The following is a 25,061-nucleotide window of genomic DNA, read 5'->3' on the forward strand; positions in this document are numbered from 1 at the left end:
CCCGGTCAATGGAAGGAATGGTCTTTTTCAGCCAAATGACCTTTTTTCATTCTTTACTTTCTTTAAAGTTTTTTTTTTCTTCCCTGTGCTCAGAACCAACTGAACATACACAGGAAGATTCTGATCCACACAACAATCAAATGCTTTAATTTGTATCGCAATGTCTGCAGCATCTGGATTCTATTCAATGAAACAGATGAAAAAGAAGAGAACTGTTTGTGAAGACTTTTGGCGTTTCAAGTATGTGAGCCTGACGTACTAGGTGGAAACGTCAGAAGTACCTCAAGAAGTATTATGCAATATTAAATACTAAGTAACTATTCCAATGGGATGGCTTGTCCTTACATTAGACTGTTGGTGTTTCTGTTCTATTGCAGTAGTGCATTCTCTTGATACTTAATGAATTAGAAACAATCCCCTTATAGCCATGCATAATCTAATCAGTCCAATAAAATGTTTTTGCAAATATTCTGATGATTACATGTACAATACAAAGAAAATCTAAGATGTCTGTCATCATTCAATTGACATTTGAATGAATTTAATTCTACTAACTGGTGAGCTTGTTAAAGGAAGTATTAGCAATGATGGCGTTCTGCATTGAAAAGTTGACGAATGCAGATATACAATCATATTAGTAAAATGAGCAAAGATTTACAAAATATGTTAGCTATGAGAAGGCTTAGCTAAATTATCAACTTATGATGTAGAACAAGAATGACAGAATTCATGATTTAGGAACAAAGGCTCTGAGCTTCCATAGGGTTCTCCCAATTGCTTGCCATAAGGTCAGCAGGAGATTGGGAGAAGGCCTGGAAAAGTGATGTCAAGTAGCTGTTTTAAGTTATTTTACATTATTCCTCCAGGGGTTCCACTGATCTCCAACCAGAGAATTCCTGTAGAAATTCCAGACAAAGATGTTTATTTTCTGACATCAACACACAATATGACAATGTTCCATTTATTTAAAATTACTTGTTCTTCTGCCCATTTTTATCCATTATTATTTTGACCCTCTCCCTCTCTGTTGTCTGGGCCATGCACCATTATTCTATCACGATCACAAGGTCAGACAACTGGCTGTGCCTAATTTTAGATAATATCATTCTTGAGTTGCAAGTTTGCAAGAGCAATGCAAACTGACTCAGTTTCAGAATTCCCTCAGTGTCTAAAGAGTGTTATATCATCTCCCTTAACATGAAACCCATGCGGCAAACTTTCATCTTCACCACTTGGGTGATAATTTGATAAAACAGAGTGTCCGCCTGTTGTAGGACCCATCTGAATTCCATTAAACTGACTTGACCTAAATGAAAACTAGGCAGATGCTATCTTGGCCGTGCAATCTACTCCACCAGATTAATGCCCATGGGGTTAAGATGAAAATTTACTGCATCATTTCTAATCCATTAAAAGTGTACAATTCCAGTAGGTTCAGCTTGTCAATAATGATGTTTTCAAACCTTATTGTATGAGGTGATGTTTCCATTTCAATATCAGTCCATCTCACTATGATCTATACAATTTTACAACATTATTGTGTATGGACAACCTCAAAGGGTCAATTTTCATAGACAAGCATCTTTTTCACTAAACTAAGATAACACTTGGAGGAAACAAGTGGTAGACTGGCTTAGCACTTTAATCCTTTAACTCTGGGACCTGGGTTTGAATCCAATCCTTGACGAATGAATTTAGATCTCCCCATCTGCTATTTACAAGAAAACTAAACAATGCGTGTTTGGGTAAACTCAACCCAACTTGATCTAAATCCAGAGTACAAAACTGAAACCAACTGACAACCACTAAATAATTTAATAACTTAATTATTTAATTCAACTAGTCCATATTGCATGTTGTATAACCAAAACAAAATATGGCTCAATTCTGTAGATGTCATAACGACACATTATTGGTCTTATATGGAGAGACTTTTATCATACATTTAAACCATGCTGTTACATTTAACCTTAAAGTGTTCAATGTTGATATTAAGTGTAAAATTAAACAGCAAATATTGGATTTCACACACTGATAATCTTTGTCTTGATTTGGACCAAAAATTCACAAAATATTATTGTGTATATTAATATTGTATTTTTTCTCTAACCAAAATCATATTATAAAAATTATCGCAGTTTAACATCTGCCGCTAGTTTGATAATAGAAATTAGACACTGATGACACTGAATAACAAGCCTTATGCCAGTTCTGATTTTCCCTATAAGTTGCCGAAAACTGGCAACATCTGTGAATTCATGCAATAAAACGGCTGCCAAGCTAAAAATTAACGGTAGCTAAAGCATTGTATCTATAATAATACATTCATCTGTGAAAGGTATTATCCAATTTTACACTGGTTACACTTAATATAATTGTTTTTGGTATCCAACTCAAGTTGTATTTAAAAATGTTCCATCTTATATCATAATTTTATATGACAATAATAGCTTTTCCTGTCCTAGTTCAGCTGTTTCGCAGACATTTTTAAAATCCCCATGCTGGAATAAGTAGTGAAATTCATGGTAGGATTTGAGCCGAAAAGATAACATATTGCATTACTGTGTCAGAGAACTCCAATAAAGTTTAGCTCTATAACTTAATATAAAGTCTGCATAATGGGCAGTTTTTAAAAAGTAGTTTTAAAATGAATTACTTTATTTGGCTTATGACAGAATACTCCATAAAGTGCCATGAAATGAGAAACTTATAGCATTTGTTCAGAAATTCCTTCAAGTCAGTTTTGTCACTCCAATTATCAAGTATTTTTCTATTTATATTATTATAAGCTCATTATCTGTAACAATGCAGGAATGCATGATTGGATAAATATGTGATTTATAGAACTTTTCAGATCTTGCAACCAGAGACCACTGATCCTTCAAACAACCATATCCCAGAATGATTACTTCACCTTAATTTCTGATTGCCAATTTTCCAAAGAACATCTTTAGTTGCACGACAATTTTATGTTTCTCTTGGTTAAACCTCTGCCCAGCATCTACTCTCTAGCATCAGGGCATAGTGCCAGTCCAAAAGTACAAATTTGCTCGCACTTTACCCTAGCAGGACCGGCCTCTGCAAAAATAATAGGCAAAAGGGTGATGCACTGGATGTCAGTTGTGGCTCAGTGGGTAGCACTCTCACCTCTGAGTCACACGGTTCAAGTCCCACTCCAGAGCTTGAGCACACAAATCAAGGCTGATAGCACACTACTGAGCAAGTGCTGCATTGTTGGAAGTGCCATCTTTTGGATGAGATGTTAAACTGAGGCTCCATCTGCTCTGGTGGATGTAAAAGATTTTGCAGCGAGGAAAAGAACTGGACCTGAGATCATGCAATATAAGTAAGTAAGCCAATAAATAGTATTTGTGCTTAATCCAAATAAAAAAACCTGTGTCTATCTTTAATGAAGACTTAAGAACATAGCACAACACTACAGGCAAGATGACATAGCCATTCTGTCAAAGTAAGGATTTCTATTTAAAGGGACTACAGCATGTGTCAGAAAAGCTCACCAGCACTTGGATTTTTCAGATGCAGCAACCACAGAAATGGAGAGGAGACCTGGGAAGGCTGTGTAAGAAATGCTAATATTACTTTTAATTGAAATTTGTAGTTGAGACTTGCGAGGCTATCCAACCCAGGAGCATTGATAGTTTAAATGAAATACAGAAAGCTATGCTGTATATAGCTGTACAGAAAACTGACCAAATCTGACCAGCATACATTGCGAAGGTCAAAAAGACTTTGAGCCTAAGTAGCATGTTAACAGCTGCAAGCTGTTTTCATTAAACATAGACAGAGTCACTGGTGAAAAAAACACTTTAAGTCTATGGAATGTTTAGCAAAAAGCAGAAAAGTTGTAAAAATAAAGTTGAAATCAATAAGCAGGTATACTTCAAAGCTATGGTTCGCTTTGATGCTGAGTTACAACTTCAGAGAAAATTCACGTACAAAAACATGGAGCCATGGTGTCCGAAAACACGAAGATAAGAGACTGATCATATTTTAAAAATGCTAATTTACCTGGCCTAAGTGGTCCAAAATGTTTCGAAAGCTGTGAGAGAGTTACAAACTGTCACTGATTGATGACATCAGAGTTTGCCTTCATTTGAAATGCAGACAAACTAATTCCACAAGAAGCTATGTTCTTTCATTACATACGCTTTATCAGATAAACTCTGTCTTTAGTTCACCAAGCAACAGTTTGTAAGAAGTCAGTAATTTAAGGGACTCTTATTGTTTAATTGTCCTGAGGTTTTAAAATGTGTATGACCAGGAAAGAAAGTTGCGATTGTCTGTACTGATAAAGATCTTGAAGGCATCTGTAACATCCAGGAGAGGTGAAGATCTTACTGAAGGAAATGTAAACATGTGCTCATCTTTAAGGCTGTTTCTGATATCGTAGTTTTATCAAAGAATTAGATGCCCCATTGGACATTTGTAGCTTCATTGGATTTTGATAAGACAGCATGATCTTGTCAATGAAACATCCACCTTGGAAAGAAAGGTATAAAAATAATTGCAAAGAATGATTCAGAGCTGATGCCAAGTAACTTGGTCAGTTGCTGAAGAGCACAATCAACGAGTGATGACCGTTCACTGGATAATCATATTTATAACTCCTTGTAACGTATTTGTGGCTAATGAATGTTTTGTATTGTTAATTGGTATTCCAACTAAACGTAGAAAGGACTTCAGGGTTTAATTTGGCTTTTATGTATAGTCATTATTTTTTGTATTTCTTGTATTCGAACAGTAACCTATCAAGGGGGAGAAGGTTACATCCTACGGTTGCCCCCCGGATCTTTCACACTTACCTGGATGTCCTGCTGCGGGATCTGAGGGACTGAAATGAGGAGAACTCTATCAAGAACGGGAGTAAGAGAACAACCTTTCCAACAAAGCAAGCAATGATGGAAGTGGCCAAGGAAGTCAGCAGTCAGAGTGTGGTCCCTCCAACCTGCAGACAGTGAACCAAAAGGATCCAGGACCTCAGAAGGCATGACAGATGAGGCACACCACACTCTGACTTACCCAGCATTCTCCCACACCACACTCCTCAGGTCAACACACCTTGCAATTCCATTCATTCCTCTCACTGCAGGCACCTCATCTGAACAGTCAACACTCATACTTACCCCTCAGCCTATTGCCCTCTCGCATATATGCCTCACAGTTATCCTGCACAAATAGTTTTCTTTCCTCCTCTTCACACAAGCCATTACCAGCATTCATACCTCTTTGCTTTCTCTCCTTACAGAAGACTGTACATAAAGAGGCAGAGTTGTGGGCTGGGGCGAGGCAAGGGTGGGTTGTGGATCTCCAGTGAGAGGCACCTTGTCGGCCCCTGGCAACGTATGCCCACCTGGCCCACTGGAAGGGAGGTCTTGTTCTATGAAGCTGCAGGTGTCAGCAGCATACTGCCAGGGGAGCCTGGGCCTCCTGAGGCTCTGGTACTTAAACATGTGAAGAAAGCTGATCCTCTCTCTGCCTGTAAACCTTGTGTTGGGAGTCTCGCCTCCTTTCAGCTGGATCTCGGTGGCCATCCCCTTTGCCCTGTGGAGGGGTATGTGGCTGAGGAAAAGGCAGCTGGTGCTGCTGTTGATCCTGCTTTTGCTGGAGCAGTTTGCGTGGTAAGCCCCCTGCCCTTGACCCTCAGCAGAGGGGGCGGTAGAGCTGCATAAGCTGCTTCAATGCCACTCTGAAAGCTGGCAGCAGCAAACTGCAGCTGCAGGTGGATGAAGTGATGGACAAGTGAAGTGCCTTCCAAGCAATTGGCAATTGTCCATCAAACAGTAATAATACGTTCTGACAGAAGCAGTGCTTTGAATAGCACCTTCTCACCTAGCCATGGCTGAAGCTCTTCAATGTAACTGATCAAACGCTTCCCAGTATGTCAGTTTCACTGAGAAAGACCTTCCCACTGTGCACCTGCCTTCTCTAACCTGCTAGGTTGCAGTCACAGTATGGACCTCCTGCACTGTTGGGAAAGAGAGAATCCATATGCAAATTTGCTTAAGTATTTCAATTGGCTTCCCTCCTCAGCCACAGGGTTTCCCTGCTGCACTCCCAACCTACCCTGAGAAAGCTGGAAGGGGCGACATCACGTTGGGATCCCACCCAACGTAATTTTCTGCAATTTTCCTACCCCGCATGCCGCCAAACCCACCTCCACCAGCCTGGGAAAGTTCCACCCAAGGAAACAAAATGAATAAGTGAAGCTAGCTGAGAGATTGTTAACTGGAAAGAGGGAGACACTATTTAAAATTTATTTTGATCTGATCAATGCTATAATGATCAAATAGTTCCTGGCACAAGTTTACACATTCACACAGCCAACTCTGGACATAAGATACCTATGAAAAAAAAAATACTAAATGCTCTCCTTGCCCCAATAGCAGGTGTCTGGCTAACATTTTAGAATGCTTTTGCTGGAATAAATAATGAACATCATGACATTTCAATCTGAAACAGAACATATTGCATCACTGTATCATGGAATAACTGGAATTTGTCATAAAATGCTCATATTTAAAAACAAAATTTGGATGTCTTTCAAGCACAGCAATTGATATGCACACTTAGAGCCAGAAAAACCCCATGAGGGTCCTGTTCCTGCGTGCCCACTCTACAACCATACTAAGCCCCACAGTGACAGTGATCCTTCGGCTGCCCTTCAAAATGACCGCCCCTCCAGTGTTCACTAACCCCTCAACCTCTTAAAGTCCCAGCTACCATCCCTACCCAATATACAACAAGAGTCTTCAAGAGGTTCTATTTATACTTCAGGAAAGACTTTACAACTGTTGGTGCAATAAGTAATCAATAATAAATGGTATCATTTAACAGAAGACAGTGCGTCATTAGCTAACCAAAGCTGATGATTCCGAGACAGTCACTTTCTTTGAGCAATTTTCAGGCCTCCTCTGCTCCGTTTGAGTGGCATGGCACCAATTTGACATTCTGGTGCTGGAATCGTTGATGGGCCTATTCTGATGCAAAACAGCTGCCCCGAGCTTACGAATGCTCCTGTCCTGACAACCTGAGGCAGGGTTGGGATCCTTTGGTGTTGACGGACTTGAATCTTGCTCTGCCACACTTCCACTGGTGGAGCACTGCCATTGGAATCTTGGCCCCAAAGGCTTCCGTAAAGGATAACACTGACCAATTGTGAATTGTGCTACTGTTCAAAGCCTTCAGTGTAGATGCTTACTGGTTCAATATAACCCATGAAGCAGCCTCTGTTGTTTAGTATGTACCTGCATGGTCAAATAGTTATTTTGAAAAAAAAAAGTTACTTTCATTTACATTTAGTAGGGAGTTAGGGACAGAAGAAATTATTCCACTTATTTCTGACATATTCTGTAAACTTTACTCCCTGATCTTGGAAAAAGGGCATTAACTGGTAATTTTGAGCTAATGAAAACATCGGCTGGAATTTACTGCCCCCCCCCCCCACCCCCAAACAGTTGTGGCTGGTGGTGGGTGGTGTTTGTAAAATTGAGTGGGAGGCGGGGGGTGCCATTCCCAATGCCTTCCTGCCCCCGCTGCAAATTTACGAGGGGTGGCAGCGAGAAATGGCCCGCCTGTCCCAGGCCAATCAAAACCCATAAGTGGCCAATTAACCACCACTTAAGGGCCTCCTAGCTGGCTGGGGGAGGGGCCCTCCTGATCGGGCACCCTGTGCGCCCCCATGGCCCAACTGCCCCCACTACACAACACTGCACCTCCACCCCCACCCCACAATACCTCGCCAGGGCTGGCCAATTGTCACCAGCAAGGCCTGACAAACTTGTCTTTTTCCCGGGGCCGGCACCCCTCTTGCTGCTGAAGCTGGGTGCAGTCCCAGCAGTGGCCACCACTCCCGGTGGAGCTGCTGGGACTGAGAGCTGCCAGTCCACTGATTGGCCGGCAGCTCTTGGAGGTGGGACTTCTTCCCTCAGAGGAGTGGAAATCCCACTCAAGGCCAATTAAGGGTCTGGCCCATGTAGAATCCTGGCTTGGCTCCCAGGCTCGACAGAGGGAGGCTCGCCCCCGACTGTTTGGCCGGTGGGCAGAGTCTCCCGTCCAACATAAATTTCCAGCCATAGCTTTTTAAGCATTAATCCTATCTGTAAAATGGTTGAAGGAAGCTAAGAGATGGAATGAAGAAAGTAAATAAAGTTTGTTTCTTCGGGAAATTGGGCATAGTAAAGATCTATTAGGTTAGATTAGCAAAAAAAGGACAAAGAATGGGAAGAGAGAACTGAGCAAGTGGAATAAAAAAATAACCTCCTTAATTTTAATTAAAATTGTATATTAAGTACCTATTTTAGTAACATTGTGTTGATATTACAGCAATAAAGTTACTCCAAACATTTGAGTGGCTTTGCCGCTATAATAATAGAATGTGTTCCAAGATCAGCATGCGTGAGTTGAAATCTCTCAGATCTGGCCAGCCCAAGAACCTAAGGATTTTCCTGGCAGACTGACAGTCTAAGGGATGAAAACAGGAAGAAACTGTTAAAACATCCTGTGAGTGGAACCCATGAGGAGAATCTCATTACCAGTGGAAAACTGGGGGCGACAGAATCCTACAGCAACAGTGAAATCTTTGAAATCCCTTTCAGGGCTAATTTCTGGACATCAGAGAAAAATAGACAAAAAACACAGCAGAAAAAAAACCAAAAAGGGGCAGAATGTTGATGGGGGAAGCAAATTAAAAGCATATGCTCTTTCACTACTACCACCCACACCATCATCCCCACACCCCCACAAAAAGAAAATCAACAAATACTATTAATGATGAGCTGTCTTGGGGAGACATCCTTTGGAAAAAAAAACCCATCATACCAAAGGCAGAACCAATCGGCCTACTGTCTGTACTGTGCGTGTGGGGAGTCATAGAGTTATCGAGTTATATAGCACAGGAAAATGGGGGAAATACAGAAAAGAAGGAACAGTTCTGGGGGGAAAAATGTGTGCGGGATGCAGGGAATGAAACTATTTCATATAGCTTCTAATTAAATCTGTCACTAAATACTTGCAAAATAAGCATAGTTGAAAAAGGTTAATTTTGTGTGCAAAGCAAATGTAGATGGGAATTTTAGATTTATTATTGCACAGAGTTACAGATAAGCTTTAATAAGTGATCTCCATTTCAGTTTGTCCTCTTGCACCTGAAGAAAAGTAGCCTGGGATGGCGGGATTGCCTTATGAGGAGAGATTGAGAAAACTGAGTCTGTATTCTCTAGAGTTTCGAAGAATGAGAGGCGATTGAAACTTACAAAATTCTTACAGGGTGGATATAGACAGGATGTTTCCCCTGGTTGGTGAGTCTAGAACTAGGGGACATAGTCTCAGACTAAGGAGTAGGCCATTTAAGACTGAGATGAGGAGGAATTTCTTCATTCAGAGGGTGATGAATCTTTGGAATTCTCTATCCCAGAGGAATGTGGAAGCTCAATCACAGCATATTCAAGACAGAATTCTGGATACTAATGACATCAAGGGACATGGGGATGGCGGTGGAAAGTAGTGTTGAGGTAGATGATCAGCCATGATGTAAGTGAATGGTGGAGCAGGCTCGATGGGCTGAATGGCCTACTCCTATGTTCCTATGTTTAGAGAAACATTTTAAGGATTATTTCTAAAGCTATGAAATATCTCTACCTTTTTTAGGGCCCAGCATTAAATTAGGGAAAAAAATCAAGAGTCCTCAGTTCTCTACCACCGCATTCTCCATTCTTTAAACATAGATAGATGGTAAAATTGCATCATATAACCTTTGCTTGCTGAGATTGGAGATTCATTTAATTCCAATCTCAACCATATACTGTTGAAAACACTGTATTGATTATTTCCCAGACATCGCAACATTACTGAATGGGAAATTGTTTTGCAAAATGCTCACAGTATTCCAAGATGAATTCAAGACTCAGCTATTGGCATTTCCACATTAGCAAAATTGTCTTGGAATTCAAATTTAAAAATCACTTAGATGGATACTTCATAATCAAAATTACTAAGGTTTTGTTATGAACAGTAAATAAAGTAAATAATACTGTGACTATTATCACAACCTCCTTGTCATGACTAAGCACCCAAGCAATATTACCTAATGGAAAATTATGCATATATCTCAGGACTTCACCATGTCAATCTCATGTTCTGGCATGAGGAAAAGGTGTGACTGAAATAACTGCTAAAATACATATCTCCAAATCCTCACAATGAAAATATGTTGTCTTCTAATGTGCAAGAATAAAAACTAAGAATAAAAAAAATTACAAGGATTCTATTTATATTTTGGATATGTTGGCTGCCGCTTATTGTTTTCTGCTTTAACTCAAACTCAATAGGGACAGATGGTGCAAACAACTTATGATTATTTCTTAATGCTACACCACACTTTGCATTTAGACCTGTTTTGTTGTTAATCTCAAAAGTAGAAGAGGAAACAATTGGTGGTTGATATGTTACGACAAACAAAGAAAATGTTTGAAGAAGGTTGATAGGTAAATTGGCCATTATAAATTGTCACAAGTAGAGGTAGGTGGTAGGGAAATATAGGGACAGGTGGGGATGTTTGGTAGGAATATGGGATTAGTGTAGGATTAGTATAAATGGGTGGTTGATGTTCGGCACAGACTCGGTGGGCCTAAGGGCCTGTTTCAGTGCTGTATCTCTAATCTAAAAAAAAAGTTGGTAGTATTTTTAACAAAGTAGCATTGTAAATATTGAAATATATTTTCAAATGACTTTCAGGTGGAAACAGAGAGAAACACAGCTGGAAGAAAAAGTACAAGGAAAGATCTGAAATGGGAAATATATGTCCAACAAGAATTTTTACAGTGAGTAAACTAGGAGCTTGAGTACACTGTGATAGCCAATCACTCCATTCTAATTCTTTTCAAATAATGAACAAAATTCAAGTATGCCTGAATTGCCTGAAAAGTCACAGCAGAGATTCCATCTGCCTATGAATGTCAGATCCGAATAAGTATAGATATATTTGTTGATGAAACACTTAAGACATTCAGCATTATTTCCAAACACTGCTTTCAAACACGAGTTAGCAAAGTCTTTGCAAACAGAACCTTAAATAAGAACAGAAAAGCAAAATCACTAAAAGGCAAAAGCAAGATATCAAGGACATGACTCATATATGTCAACAGAACCTCCCGATACCAATGCTTACAATCTGTAAGTCTTTTTTCAAAAACAGAATAAAACTTGCATTCACGTAGCACCTTTCACACCCTCAGGACATCCTAATTCACTTTATAGCACTTCACTTTTTGATGTGCAGTAACTGTTGTAATATAGGTAAACGCAGCAACAAATTTGAAAACAAGAGGGTCCTTCAAACAGCAATAAGGTACATACCCAGTTGATCTGTTTTGGTGGTGTGGGTTGAGGGATAAATGTCAACTAGGATACCAAAGGAATTCCCCTTGTTCAACAGTAGGATCTTCTATGCCCACTTGGTTAGAAAGATGGGGCCTTAGTTTCCTAAGATGCTATCACCAACAGAGCAACACTCCCTCAATCCTGCACTGAAATGTCAGTCTACATAATGTGCTGAAATCCTGGAGTTGGGTTTGAACCCATAACCATTTGACTCAGACATGAGAGTGCTACCAACTTGAGACAAAAAGGGCAATAAACAGAGGTGCACTGCAGATACTGACTGTTGCAACCAATTTATGTCCATTGTTCAACTACAATCACTCTCTTGATTTTATTGTTCATAATTACATAGAATATACAGCACAGAAGCAGGCCATTCAGCCCAACCAGTCCATGCCTGTGTTTACATTCCACTTGTGCTTCCTCTCATCCTTCCTCATCTAACTCTATCTGTATAACCCTCTACTTCCCTCTCCCACTTATCTAAGCTTCTCCTAAATGGATCTAAACTATTCTTCTCAATCATTCCCTATGGCAGCAAGTTCCACATTCTCAGCACTCTCTGGGTAAAGAACTTCCTTCTGAATTCTCAGTTTGATTTCTTGGTCTCTAGTTTTGCTTTTCTCCACAAGTGGAAACACTCTATGCCTACATGATCAAAATCTTTCACAGTTTTAAAGACCTCCATTAGATCACCTCCCTCAGCATTCTCTTTTCAGGAGAAAAGAGACCCAGGCTGTTCACCCTTTCGCATTTTTGGTATCAATCTTGTAAATCTTCTTTGTACCCTCTCCAGTGCCTCAATATCCTTGATATAACATGTCGGCTGGAATTGTACACAGTAGTTAAACTGTGGTCGAACCAAGGTTTGATACAAGTTTAGCCTAACTTCTCCACTTCTCAATTTTATTCTTCTAGAAATAAACCCTAGTGCTTGGTTTGCTTTTTTATGGCCTTATGAACCCACATTGCTACTTTCAATGATGCGTGTATTTGTACTCCTAGATTCCTTTACTCTTCTACCCCACTGTGATTCTTATTTTCCAAGTAATATGTGATTTCCTTATTTTTCATACCAAAATGTAATTTCTCACACTTACCTGTGTTGAAATTTAGTGTCAGCCATGGCTCAGTTTGTAGCACTCTTGCCTCTGATTTGGAAGGTTGTAGGTTCAAGCACAAATATTTAGGCTGAGGGAGTGTTGCACTGTCAGAGGTGTCACTTTTCAGATGAAACGTTAAACTGTGGCTCTGTCTACCCTCTCAAATGGATGCAAGAGATCCCATGAAACTATTTTGAAGTAGAGCAGGGGAGTTACCCTGATGTTCTGGCCATAATTTATCCCTCAATCAACATCACAAACAAAGAAGATTATCCATGCTGGCTTTCCTTAATTAACTTGCATTTGTCCATGTGACTATTGATTTTGTCCTGAATTATTTTTTCTAGAAGTTTCCCCACCACCGAAGTTAAACTAACTGGCCTGTAGTTTCTGGGCTTATCTTTACATCCCTTTTTGAACAAGGGTGTAACATTTGCAATTCTCCAGTCCTCTGGCACCACCCCCGAGTCTAAGGAAGACTGAAAAATTATGGCCAGCGACTCTGTGATTTCGACCCTCACTTCCCTCATCTCATCCAGTCTTGGTGCTTTATCCACTTTAAGAACAGTCTATCGAATACCTCCTCTTTATCAATTTTAAGCCCCTCTAGTGTCTGACTTACCTCCTCTTTCAACATTGCCTGGGTTGCATCTTTTTCTTTGGTAATAGAGTCAGAGAGTTATAGAGTTATACAGCACAGAAACAGGCCGTTCAGCCCATTGTGTCTGTGCCAGCCATCAAGCACCTACCTATTCTAATCCCATTTTCCAGCACTTGGCCCATAGCCTTGCATGCTATGGCATTTCAAGTGCTAATCTAAATACTTCTTAAATGTTGTGAGGGTTCCTGCCTCTACCACCTCTTCAGGCAGTGCGTTCCAGATTCCAACCACCCTCTGGGTAAAAAAAAAGTTCCTCAAATCCCCTCTAAACCTCCTGCACCTTACCTTAAATCTATGCCCCCTGGTTACTCACCCCTCCGCTAAGGGAAAAAGTTTCTTCCTATCTAACCTATCAATGTCCCTCATAATTTTGCATACTTCAATCATGTCCCCTCTCAGCCTTCTCTGTTCTAAGGAAAACAACCCTAGCCTTTTCAGTCTCTCTTTATAGCTGAAATGCTCCAGCCCAGGCAACACGTGCAATCACATCCTTCCTATAGTGTGGTGCCCAGAACTGTACACAGTACTCCGGCTGTGGCCTAACTAGCATTTTATACAGCTCTATCATAACCTCCCTGCTCTTATATTCTATGCCTCGGCTAATAAACACAAGTATCCCACATACCTTCCTAACTACCTTATCTACCTGTGCTGCTGCCTTCAGTGATCCTTGGACAAGTACACCAAGTACACTCTGACTCTCTGTACTTACTAGGGTCCTACCATCCATTGTATATTCCCTTGCCTTGTTAGTCCTCCCAAAATGCATCACCTCTCACTTCTCAGGAATAAACTCCATTTACCACTGCTCTGCCCATCTTACCAGACCATCTATATCGTCCTGTAATCTAAGGCTTTCGTCCTCACTATTTACGACACCACCAATTTTCTTGTCATCGGAACTTACTGATCATACCTCCTATATTCATGTCTAAATCATTAATGTACATTACAAACAGCAAGGGTCCCAGCACTGATCCCTGTGGTACACCACTGGTCACAGGTTTCCACTTGCAAAAACAACCCTTGACCATTACCCTCTGCCTCCTGCCACTAAGCCAATTTTGGATCCAATTTCCCAAATTGCCATGGATCCCATGGGCTCTTACCTTCCTTATCAAAAGCCTTACTGAAGTCCATGTAAACTACATCAACTGCTTTACCCTCATCTACACATCTAGTCACCACTTCGAAGAATTCAATCAAGTTAGTTAGACACGATCTCCCCTGACAATGCCATGCTGACTATTCCTGATTAATCCCTGCCTCTCCAAGCGGAGATTAATTCTGTCCCTCAAAATCTTTTGCAACAGTTTCCTAACCACTGATGTTAGACTGGCCTGTAATTACCTGGTTTATCCCTCCTACCCTTCTTGAATAATGGTACCACATTTGCTGTCTTCCAATCCTCTGCTACCTCTCCTGTAGCCAGAGAGTATTTGAAAATTTGTTCCAGAAACCCCCTGCTATCTCCTCCCTTGCCTTACATAACAGCCTGGGATACATCTCATCTGGGCCTGGGGATTTATCCACTTTTAAGCCCACTAAAACAGCTAATACTTCCCCATTTCAATGCTAATATGTTCAGGTATATCATAATCCCCCTCCCTGATCTCTACACCTGCATTATCCTTCTCCATAGTGAACACAGATGAAAAGTAATCATTTAAAACCTCACCTATGTCCTCTGCCTCCATGCGTAAATCCCCGTTCTATTCCCTAATTGGCCCCACTCCTCCTTTCACCACCCTTTTACCATTTATGTCGATAGAAAACTTTGGGATTTCCTTTAATGCTGGCTGCCAGTCTGTTTTCATGCACTCTCTTTGCTTCTCTTATTTGCTTTCAAGAAGTTCAATTGTTCTAAGCTGAAACTTACTTATGACCAGAGTTTGCACTTTGACAAAACATAATCGACAAAGCAAGCAAATATTTCAAGCAATATTTGCACATCATTGCGTTCGTTCATATAAATTTTATGTCCAATCAGGCAGCACTTGCAAACACTTCCTTTAAAAAAAAATATGCATTAGAAAAAAAATCCCTGATATATTTAAGATTGGTAACTAGGTGTAAGTTGATTAATACAGCTGGAAATGGGTTTATCACAAAAAAAAGTATTTTGAATCGTAGCATCTCGTCCACCACCTGTGAGTAGCCTAATTATAAATAACTGAAAATGACAAAAATATAAAATATAAAGAGTTACACTCAAAAGCTTTTGATATGTACCTAATAGTGTCCGTGTGCCCAGTAGATCCAGCTTAATTTTTAGAACCGAAGGCTGGCAGACAAGTGCAATTAATGGAAACTCTCAATGGTGACTCATTTGATCATGGGGCCTGGTCAGTTTTGTTGGTGTGGCCAGCTTCTGGCACTTTTTTTTTTAAACTACTGCAAAAGATCGTGGAAACTCAAATTATGTTGAACATAATTTGTGCTTAAAAAATCCTTTTGTGCTGGTTATGCTGATTTTGAGTGTATTGTGGCAAGAAAAACTGCACAACCAAGTGGAAACCAATACCTCAAACTTCCTACCAATTACAAAAACAAATATGAATTAAACTCAGCTTCAGTGAATTAATCTATTAACAAGTAATTGATTACAGGTAACCATCAAGAACTAAACAAAGAAGGTTGTGCAAGTAAAACAGATCTGACTCTGTCCATTAAATACTGTTCATGATAGAAATGGAGCTGGGATGCACTGCCACAATAACCTGACCAAATTATGGGTTCATTGTTTAAAAAAGACAGACTTATTTCAGGGCTGCAACTAATTCAGTGACAAATCAGACATATGGGGCTGCACTGCCAGCATAAACTGGCAGTGGATTTATAATCTGAATCTATCACATTATTCCTCCTCAGCTCCTTAAGTACTAATCATATACACTCTGATGTCCAATAGATAAATAGGAAGCTGATTTTTTAAAAGTTCTCTAAATGTGCTTAGCCTTAGTTCTTCTGCTACATAGATATATGCTGCTCATATAATTTAATTGAAAGGAAATCAAATAACAGAGATTTCTCAGCAATAGAAATGGGGCAGCAACTAAACGTACCTGGAAAGAACCAATCACTGAACTAAGATTATGGTAGTAGTTCACAGCATGGATAAATATTCAGCAGCAACAAAAGAATAATTATTGAGAGAATCTATATACTAAATTCAGGATGATTCGGAATTAGATTGAGGTAAAAATGACAATACAAAGAGGAGAGATGGTTTAAGAGAGGGACAAGTAGAACAAAGAAATCTAAATGGATTAGAGCTCCAGAGCCTATCTAAGAAATTAACACTATTTAGATCGACGAGGCCAGTAAGGGCTAGGCAGAATTGTGTCAGTGTAACATTATTTCATCCTAGATATCCAGAAATCGAAGAGGAACTGAAAAGCAACATGAAAGAGAAAATATGAATTTAATCATGCTCCTTTAGCAAAAGAAAAATAGGCATAAGTTTAGGAAGGGTGTGTTTTTGGCAGAAAGCCTTGCTCAATGGGAGTGCAGATCCAAGGTCACCATGCCAGATTCGGGGTGCTCCTGATGCTCTGATATTTAACTCTGCAGCCAATTCTCCAATCGATGCTCTGTTGAGGTAAACTCTGCAATGGTAGCGCAGCCTTACAAAATTTACCATACAAAGCCAGCACAGTAAATTAAAGATCTCCAGAGATTATGGTAAGGCTTCACAATTCATTGGCCAGACAACATTTGGAGTATGGTGTTCAATTGTGATCACCATGCCACAAAAATATGCATACATTAAACAGAATCCAGAAGGTTCAATTTTAATTCAGAATGAGAACCAAGGGATGCGGGGGCACAAGCGAATGGCGAACCATTTACCCATCCCGATTCTGACTGCCCCCGAAGCAGGCAGGAACAACATTACCACTGGCAGGTTGGAGCAAAAATTGGTGTGCTGGGTGTCTGAGCCAGCCAATTTTGCAATTTTTGGCACCTATTTTATCGCCTTAACAAATAATACCATTTCTCGAAATAACTTAATGCAATAATTTTACATGACATTGGAGATGCATTTCCATGGGGGTTCTCACACCTGCTCAGGACCACAACAAGCCCAGCAAAATAATGTTAAAAAGTCTTATCAGAGGGAGAACCCCCATAAAAATTCATCTTCCCTTTTGTTCTTCCAGCTCCATTTCTTGCTCATCCTCTTGTCAGTTATGGTTTTGTGATGTCAGCAATGCACTTGGATGTTTTTCCAAAAGTTTACTCCTGTTCCAAACCAAATCTTCTAATTCAGAATTCAATTTTTAGTGTTCTATATATAATATTGTGCCATCATTAATTCTCTCCCCGTCAGTTCAAACGATTCAAAATATACAATTAACATTTGTGTAGGCGAGTGAAACAGAATGAATGATCACTGAACTGCGATGCAATAATGTCTCTCAGTCTTCATGCACATATTATTAAGTCCAGAAGTCTCTTATGTGTAGGTGGCACATATACCCTTGGAATCTTGTATTCAAATTTACAATAAAGAAAGAGGATGATTAAAAGGATTAAAGGATAAGGATGGCTGGGCCAAATACAATGAGTTCAATTATTCTGAAGTTACACATTAGCTTATTAGCAAATACAGCTGCTGAAGTCAGTTAACTCAGTCAATGATTTGTGCAGTTGTATTACTGGATGAAAAATGGAAAACATCTACTGATATTATTGAAATTTCTTATCTGTATGCAATATTTAGACTCCTTTTCATTTGTTAACAAAGAGTTGCCTTTTTATTGGGAAAATGTGAACAACAAAAGCACGAAAGTGAAGAAAGGATGAATACTTTCAATGTCGCCTAAACTGAATTCAACCTATCAAAATGGTAACTACAAAGATATAAAACTAGTTTTCAGCTATTTAGCTTTGGGCCGACAAATGTGATTTTTTTTTTGGGTGGGGAAGGATGCCTGCCTTCAGGTTGACCAAACAAATCAAAACACTAGCCCTGACATTGCTCATCCATTTTGGAGGAGACCCGAAAAATCGCATTTGAAATCAATGGAACAGCCACAAAATCAGCCAAGAACTGAATACACCAAATTTTGGAGCTGTGATGAAGTTTCCTGCAGTCTTATTTGTGGAAAGAGGCTCTATTTGCTCCAAATATGGCCACTGATCTGAAAAAGTGAGGGTGAGACTTTCCTACACTGGATGTTTCCTCAAAGGGGCCCAGTGTAAGTTTGGAGGCCAGTACGTCTGAGCAAGATGAGTGGAGTGGAGTTGGGTCCCCCACCAAGGTAGGTATCTAGGCTGAGATTCTGGTCTGGGACCCCAAAGGCCGGGAGAAGAGAAATTTTAAACAGTGGCCCTTGACACTGGGGATTCCTATGGCCACTATCTGCAACCCCTTGCCCAAGCTTGCCAGCATCTTTAGCAGGCTTGCATCACAGATGTGCCGCATTGTTGAAGGACTGCTCCTGCAGGCTCCTACCCTGAGCCTGTAAACTTCACTGGGCTTAAGGATGAGGTTCAGCGGTGAAGGCAATCCTCATCGGGATTAAGTCCCTGTGAATTTTCTGGGCCATTACCTTTAAATTTATTTTTTTTCGAATTAATTTGAAATCTGAAACTGATCCTTATACTGAAACATATCTTCTTCTTTGGCCGCCTTATCTCGAGAGACAATGGATACGCGCCTGGAGGTGGTCAGTGGTTTGTGAAGCAGCGCCTGGAGTGGCTGTAAAGGCCAATTCTTGAGTGACAGGCTCTTCCACAGGTGCTGCAGAGAAATTTGTTTGTCGGGGCTGTTGCACAGTTGGCTCTCCCCTTGCGCCTCTGTCTTTTTTCCTGCCAACTACTAAGTCTCTTCGACTCGCCACATTTTAGCCCCGTCTTTATGGCTGCCCGCCAGCTCTGGCGAACGCTGGCAACTGACTCCCACGACTTGTGATCAATGTCACAGGATTTCATGTCGCGTTTGCAGACGTCTTTAAAGCGGAGACATGGACGGCCGGTGGGTCTGATACCAGTGGCGAGCTCGCTGTACAATGTGTCTTTGGGGATCCTGCCATCTTCCATGCGGCTCACATGGCCAAGCCATCTCAAGCGCCGCTGACTCAGTAGTGTGTACAAACTGGGGATGTTGGCCGCATTGAGGACTTCTGTGTTGGAGATACAGTCCTGCCACCTGATGCCAAGTATTCTCTGGAGGCAGCGAAGATGGAATGAATTGAGACGTCGCTCTTGGCTGACATACGTTGTCCAGGCCTCGCTGCCATAGAGCAAGGTACTGAGGACACAGGCCTGATACACTCGGACTTTTGTGTTCCGTGTCAATGCGCCATTTTCCCACACTCTCTTGGCCAGTCTGGACATAGCATTGGAAGCCTTTCCCATGCGCTTATTGATTTCTGCATCAGGAGACAGGTTACTGGTGATAGTTGAGCCTAGGTAGGTGAACTCTTGAACCACTTCCAGAGCGTGGTCGCCAATATTGATGGATGGAGCATTTCTGACGTCCTGCCCCATGATGTTCGTTTTCTTGAGGCTGATGGTTAGGCCAAATTCATTGCAGGCAGCCGCAAACCTGTCGATGAGACTCTGCAGGCACTCTTCAGTGTGAGATGTTAAAGCAGCATCGTCAGAAAAGAGGAGTTCCCTGATGAGGACTTTCCGTACTTTGGACTTTCCTCTTAGACGGGCAAGGTTGAACAACCTGCCCCCTGATCTTGTGTGGAGGAAAATTCCTTCTTCAGAGGACTTGAACGCATGTGAAAGCAGCAGGGAGAAGAAAATCCCAAAAAGTGTGGGTGCGAGAACACAGCCCTGTTTCACGCCACTCAGGATAGGAAAGGGCTCTGATGAGGAGCCACCATGTTGAATTGTGCCTTTCATATTATCATGGAATGAGGTGATGATACTTAGTAGCTTTGGTGGGCATCCAATCTTTTCTAGTAGTCTGAAGAGACCGTGTCTGCTGACGAGGTCAAAGGCTTTGGTGAGATCAATGAAAGCAATGTAGAGGGGCATCTGTTGTTCTACATATACATGTAGAAAATTACACTGAAACCCATGGAAAGAAATGGTGTTTCAAATGGTAAACAATGACCCTAGACATGGCTATTAGCATTCGGTTCAACACTGGAGGCATATGTACAACAGTGGCCAGTAATATTGGGTTAATACTCAAGCAAAATACTACAGAAGCTGGAAGTCTGAAATAAAAATAGAAAATGCTGGAAAAACTCAATAGGTCAAGCAGCATCTGTGGATAGAGAAGCAGTCCTGAATTTTTACCATGGGCGTCGGGACCCCGATGTTGCAGTAAAAAAATGGGTCCTGTGCCCTCACTTGCCGGCAGCAAGATTGCCTCAGCAATTTTGCCACAAGTGGCCTCCTAATTGGCTACCTACAGGCCTGCCATTCACTTAAAGATGGCAGGCAGGTTCCTGATGCTGTCGGCCTAATTAGAGGGCCAGAGCTCTAAAGCCTCAGCAGCGTCACCAGGAGAGGTGGTTGCTGCTGATATATGCAGGAGATCTCGGGAGCTGGGCCAGGTCAGTTTTTTTTTAAATCAAAAAAAATCTTCTAAACTCCAGAGAATATAGGCCCAATTTACTCAGCCTGTCAGCACAGGACTACCCTCTCATTCCGGGGATCAATCTAGTGAACCTTTGCTGTATTGCCTCCAATGCAAGTATGTCCTTCCTTAAATTTAAAGGCCAAAACTGCACACAGTATTCCAGATGTGGTCTCACCAAAACCCTGTGCAATTGTAGTAAGGTTTCTTTATTCCTGTACTCTAACCCCTCTACCATAATGGGGCCAACATGCCATTTGCCTGCCTAATTGCTTGCTGTACCTGCGAGCTAACTTTGTGTGTTCCTTGTACGAGCGTGCCAAAGTCTCTCTGAACATCAACATTTACAAGTTTCATACCTTTAAAAAAATGTTCTGCTCTTCTATTCTTATGACCAAAGTAAATAACCTCACACTTCCCCACATTATACTCCATCTGCCACCTTGTTGCCCACTCACTTAACATGTCTATATCTCTTTGCAGCCTCTCTGTGTCCTCCTCGCAGCTTGCATTTCTACCTATCTTTGTATTGTCAGCAAATTTAGATACATTGCTCTCTGTCGCTTCGTCTAAGTCATTCACATAGATTGTAAATAGCTGAGGCCCCAGCACTGATCCTTACGGCACTCCATTAATCACAGCCTGCCGACTTGAAAATGCCCTATTTATACCTACTCTTTGCTTCCTCTCCATCAACCAATCCTCTATCCATGCTAACATATTATCTCTAACTCCATGAGCCCTTATCTTGCCTAATAACCTTTTGCGTGGCAGCTTATTGAATGCCTTTAGGAAATCCTGCTATACTACATCTATCATTTCCCCTTTAAGTACCCTACTAGTTATATCCTCAAAAAACTCTAAAATAAATTTGTCAAACATGATTTTACTTTTGTAAAACTATGTTGACTTTGCTTGATCATACTATGATTTTCTAAGTGCATTATTGAAACTTCCTTAATAATAGATTCCAGCACATTCCCGACGACTCTTGTCAGGCTAACTGATCTGTGTTCTCTCTCCCTCCTTTCTTGAACAGCAGTGTTACATTTGCTAATTTCCAACCCACTGGGACCTTTCCAGAATCCAGGGAACAAAGGAGCGGAAATGTCTTATGCATCCCTAGGCAAATGCAGTCATTTGGAATCATTGCCGCTGTGGACTGATCAACTGAGATGGTTCTGCACGCTATTTGCAAGATGTCATTTCCACCATTAGGTGAGCAAATCCATCTTTTGGTGCTCTCTTGCTCTCAATCTGCCTGCGCAATGCTCACCTTTCTTAGTGGTGCTGCCAGCTGGCCCTCCCTTCGGCCCTCTCCAATTGGACGGTGAACGTATATGTGGCCTACTAATTGGCTGCCTGCTGTAGAATTAATCCAGTAAGCACAATACTGAAATGCATGGTGTCGGAAATGATCCCGATGCTAGATTCCCAATGTCCGTGGGAAAATTCAGCCCAACATTTCAGGTTTGTGACACTTTGCCATCTGTTTGTATTACTAGGTGAATATGTGTCTTTGCTTCCCCAGTGATACCTCAGGTGCATACCTGTATCCTAATTGCAGTTTACAGCAAACTAACAGGGTGAGCACCTCTTCTTTTTCATAGGGCTATATTTTTCACCAAGTGGGCAAGCCAAAGATTGAAAGTATTAAAATTATTTGTAAATCAAATAGATTTTGGTACTCCCAAAAATCTTTAGTAGCCCACAATTAGTCCATGAATAGTGCACAAATGCCAATTTCTAGACTGAGGTGACTAAAAATAGTTCCTTACCATCACAAGTAGGCAATGGGTGATTCCACCAGTGGTTCTTCTCACACATCAAAGGTTCCTCATGACTCATTGTGTAACCGGATTCACAGCTAAATGCTACAGTGGAACCGATTGAGAAGTCCTGCCCATAACGAAAGCCATTCACTGGGATCCCAGGATCCATGCAGGAATATGTATCTACTGTAACACCTGCAGGAACAGAAAGGGAAATATAAAAGAATCATAAGAAACACAACGCACATTGCTTATCTAAAACTGAACATTTTGTTCCATTATATTCACAAAAGCTGTTTTATACACAGTTGCTGCTTCCTTTGTAATACAATATCAAAAGCTCAGCTGATCAAACAAATCTAAATGAAGTGCAAGCTCAATTAAGATGCTACAAGGAGAACTTACTCTCATAATGAATCTTGAAACCAATATTGGAGCGACTGTTATCAGTTGTAAAGAGAAGGTAAAGGTAGTTGGTGCTGCTAAAGAGAAATTGAGGAACTTGTGTGCCATTGAAAGAGCCAAGAAGTGGGGACAGAAGATTTGGGCCATCATGAATTTCCAGAACATCATAATTAACTTCAGTCTGAAACCTAGAGAAATTTAAATTTGTTTGAGAGTCATTACAAGATGGTTAAACAAGATTAAGTACTGGAGAGTTATAAGTCAACCTTTTATCAGGTATCGCCTAAGTATACTTAACCAACTATATAAAACTAAATAATGATCAGGTTTTAGGAAATGATTTGATCATAAATATTTAATTGTTATAAACTGAGAAAGGCAATAAATCAACTCCTGAATAGCTAAGTAGAACATTAACCTCTAAATAGTACAAGAGCCATTATAATTCTACTTTTATCATTTTGAAACATATATATTGATAAGAAAGTAATGGAAGAACTGTTTTACATATGCCGATATATATGCAGTACTATACATTTTTTAATTTAAGATATTTGCCAAGATATCAAAAGCAAACGTTTTCTACTATAACTAGGCTGTGCCATTTAAGCCATCCTTAAAAGCACAAAGACTGTGTTTATCAATTAAAACAGTTACACAAAAACATATCAAAATATGAAAGAGAAGCTTGTGAGAAGACCTTTCAAATGTTATTTTGATGGAATGTCCTGGTTCAGCTTCAATCACCCACTCACAGTTCTGGGAGTCTTTATAATATCCAGGCCAGCCTGGTGATAGGATTACTCCATTAGGAGAAGAAAAATGACCACCACAAGGAGCTAAAGGAAGAGAATAGATTTATGCCTTAACACATACGTACCAATCTAAGGACTATGCAAAGGTGTACAGCAGTATTAAATATAAGATAGCTATAACTGAAAATTAAGAATAAAGATGATTAAAGAATATTAAAATTATAAGAGTGGAAACATTTTGAGTGTCCCATTTTACATGTCATTAATTCTACTCAAAATGCATATTGGTTGAACAAAACACACCACATGAATGTTACAAGATTGCAATTATCACTTCCATTTTGCAAAATAACCAAATGATAATAATTCATGTCACTCAGTCAGAACATGTGGAACAATTATTTGTATCTATTAGAGCTATGCTACCACAATGAGAATTAGAGTTTTTAGGATCATAGGAACAGGAGTAGACTATTCAACTGTTCGAGCATGTTCCGCCATTCAATTAGATTATGGCTTACCTGCAGCTCAACACTATTTGTCCATCTTTGCCTTGATAACCTTACCCAACAAATAAAATCCATCGATCTCAGTCTTGAAAATCTCAATTCACTCAGTATCCACAATTTTTGTGGGAAATGAGTTCCAGAAATCTACTACCATTTGTCTGGAAAAAATGCTCCTGATTTCACTTCTAACTGGCCACCACTAATTTTAGGATTATGCCCTCTTCTTCCAGGTGTCCCCATGAGAGCAGATCAGCGTCTCTGTATCTATCCTATTGAATCCTTTTATCATGTTAAACAACAATAATTTGTATTTAAATAATGCATTTAAGGTAAAAGAATGTCACATGACTGTTACCAAACAAAATTTGACACCAAGCCATGTAAGGAGATATTAGGACAGATGACCAAAAGTTTGGTCAAAGAGAATAGCTTTAAGAATCGTCTTAAAGGATCAAGATGGGTTTGAGGGGCGCAGATGTTTAGGGAGGGAATTTCAGAGCTTAGGGACTTGGCAGTTGAAACAATGGTTGCCAACGGTGGAGCAATTAAATTCAGGGATTTTCAAATGACCAGAATTGGAGGAGCAAAGATATCTCAGAGGGTTGTAAGGTTGGAGGAGATTACAGAGACAAGGAGAGATTTAAAAACAAGTATGAGAATATTCAATTTGAGACATTCCTTAATCAGGAGCTAATGTGGGTTGGTGAGCATGGTGAATGGGACTTGGTATGATTTAAGACATGGGCAGCAAAGCTTTGGATGACTTCATGTTTACAGAGGGTAAGCTGACCAGGAGTGCATTGGAATCATCAAGTCTAGAGGTAATAAAGGCATAGATGATTGTTTTGTTATGAAAGTGCTTCGTTTTTTCGTTTTTTTTTTTGAGGACTTGTATTTTAGAATTATGGAT

At 40.3% G+C, this 25,061-nt stretch overlaps 1 protein-coding gene across 1 annotated transcript in view; it reads right to left on the minus strand.

The window, feature by feature from the left end:
• Positions 1 to 25,061, minus strand: part of csmd3b (CUB and Sushi multiple domains 3b) — a 2,327,439-nt gene that overhangs the window by 587,628 nt on the left and 1,714,750 nt on the right. Inside the window, exons 16-18 of the mRNA XM_068032163.1 lie at positions 23,588 to 23,726; positions 22,888 to 23,075; positions 22,489 to 22,677 (exon numbers count right to left, since the gene is read on the minus strand). Of these exons, the coding sequence (XP_067888264.1) occupies positions 22,489 to 22,677; positions 22,888 to 23,075; positions 23,588 to 23,726 (516 nt within the window). The remainder of the gene's footprint in view (positions 1 to 22,488; positions 22,678 to 22,887; positions 23,076 to 23,587; positions 23,727 to 25,061) is intronic.

This window comes from Heterodontus francisci, chromosome 5, assembly GCF_036365525.1.
Source record: "Heterodontus francisci isolate sHetFra1 chromosome 5, sHetFra1.hap1, whole genome shotgun sequence".
Lineage (NCBI taxonomy): Eukaryota > Metazoa > Chordata > Chondrichthyes > Heterodontiformes > Heterodontidae > Heterodontus > Heterodontus francisci.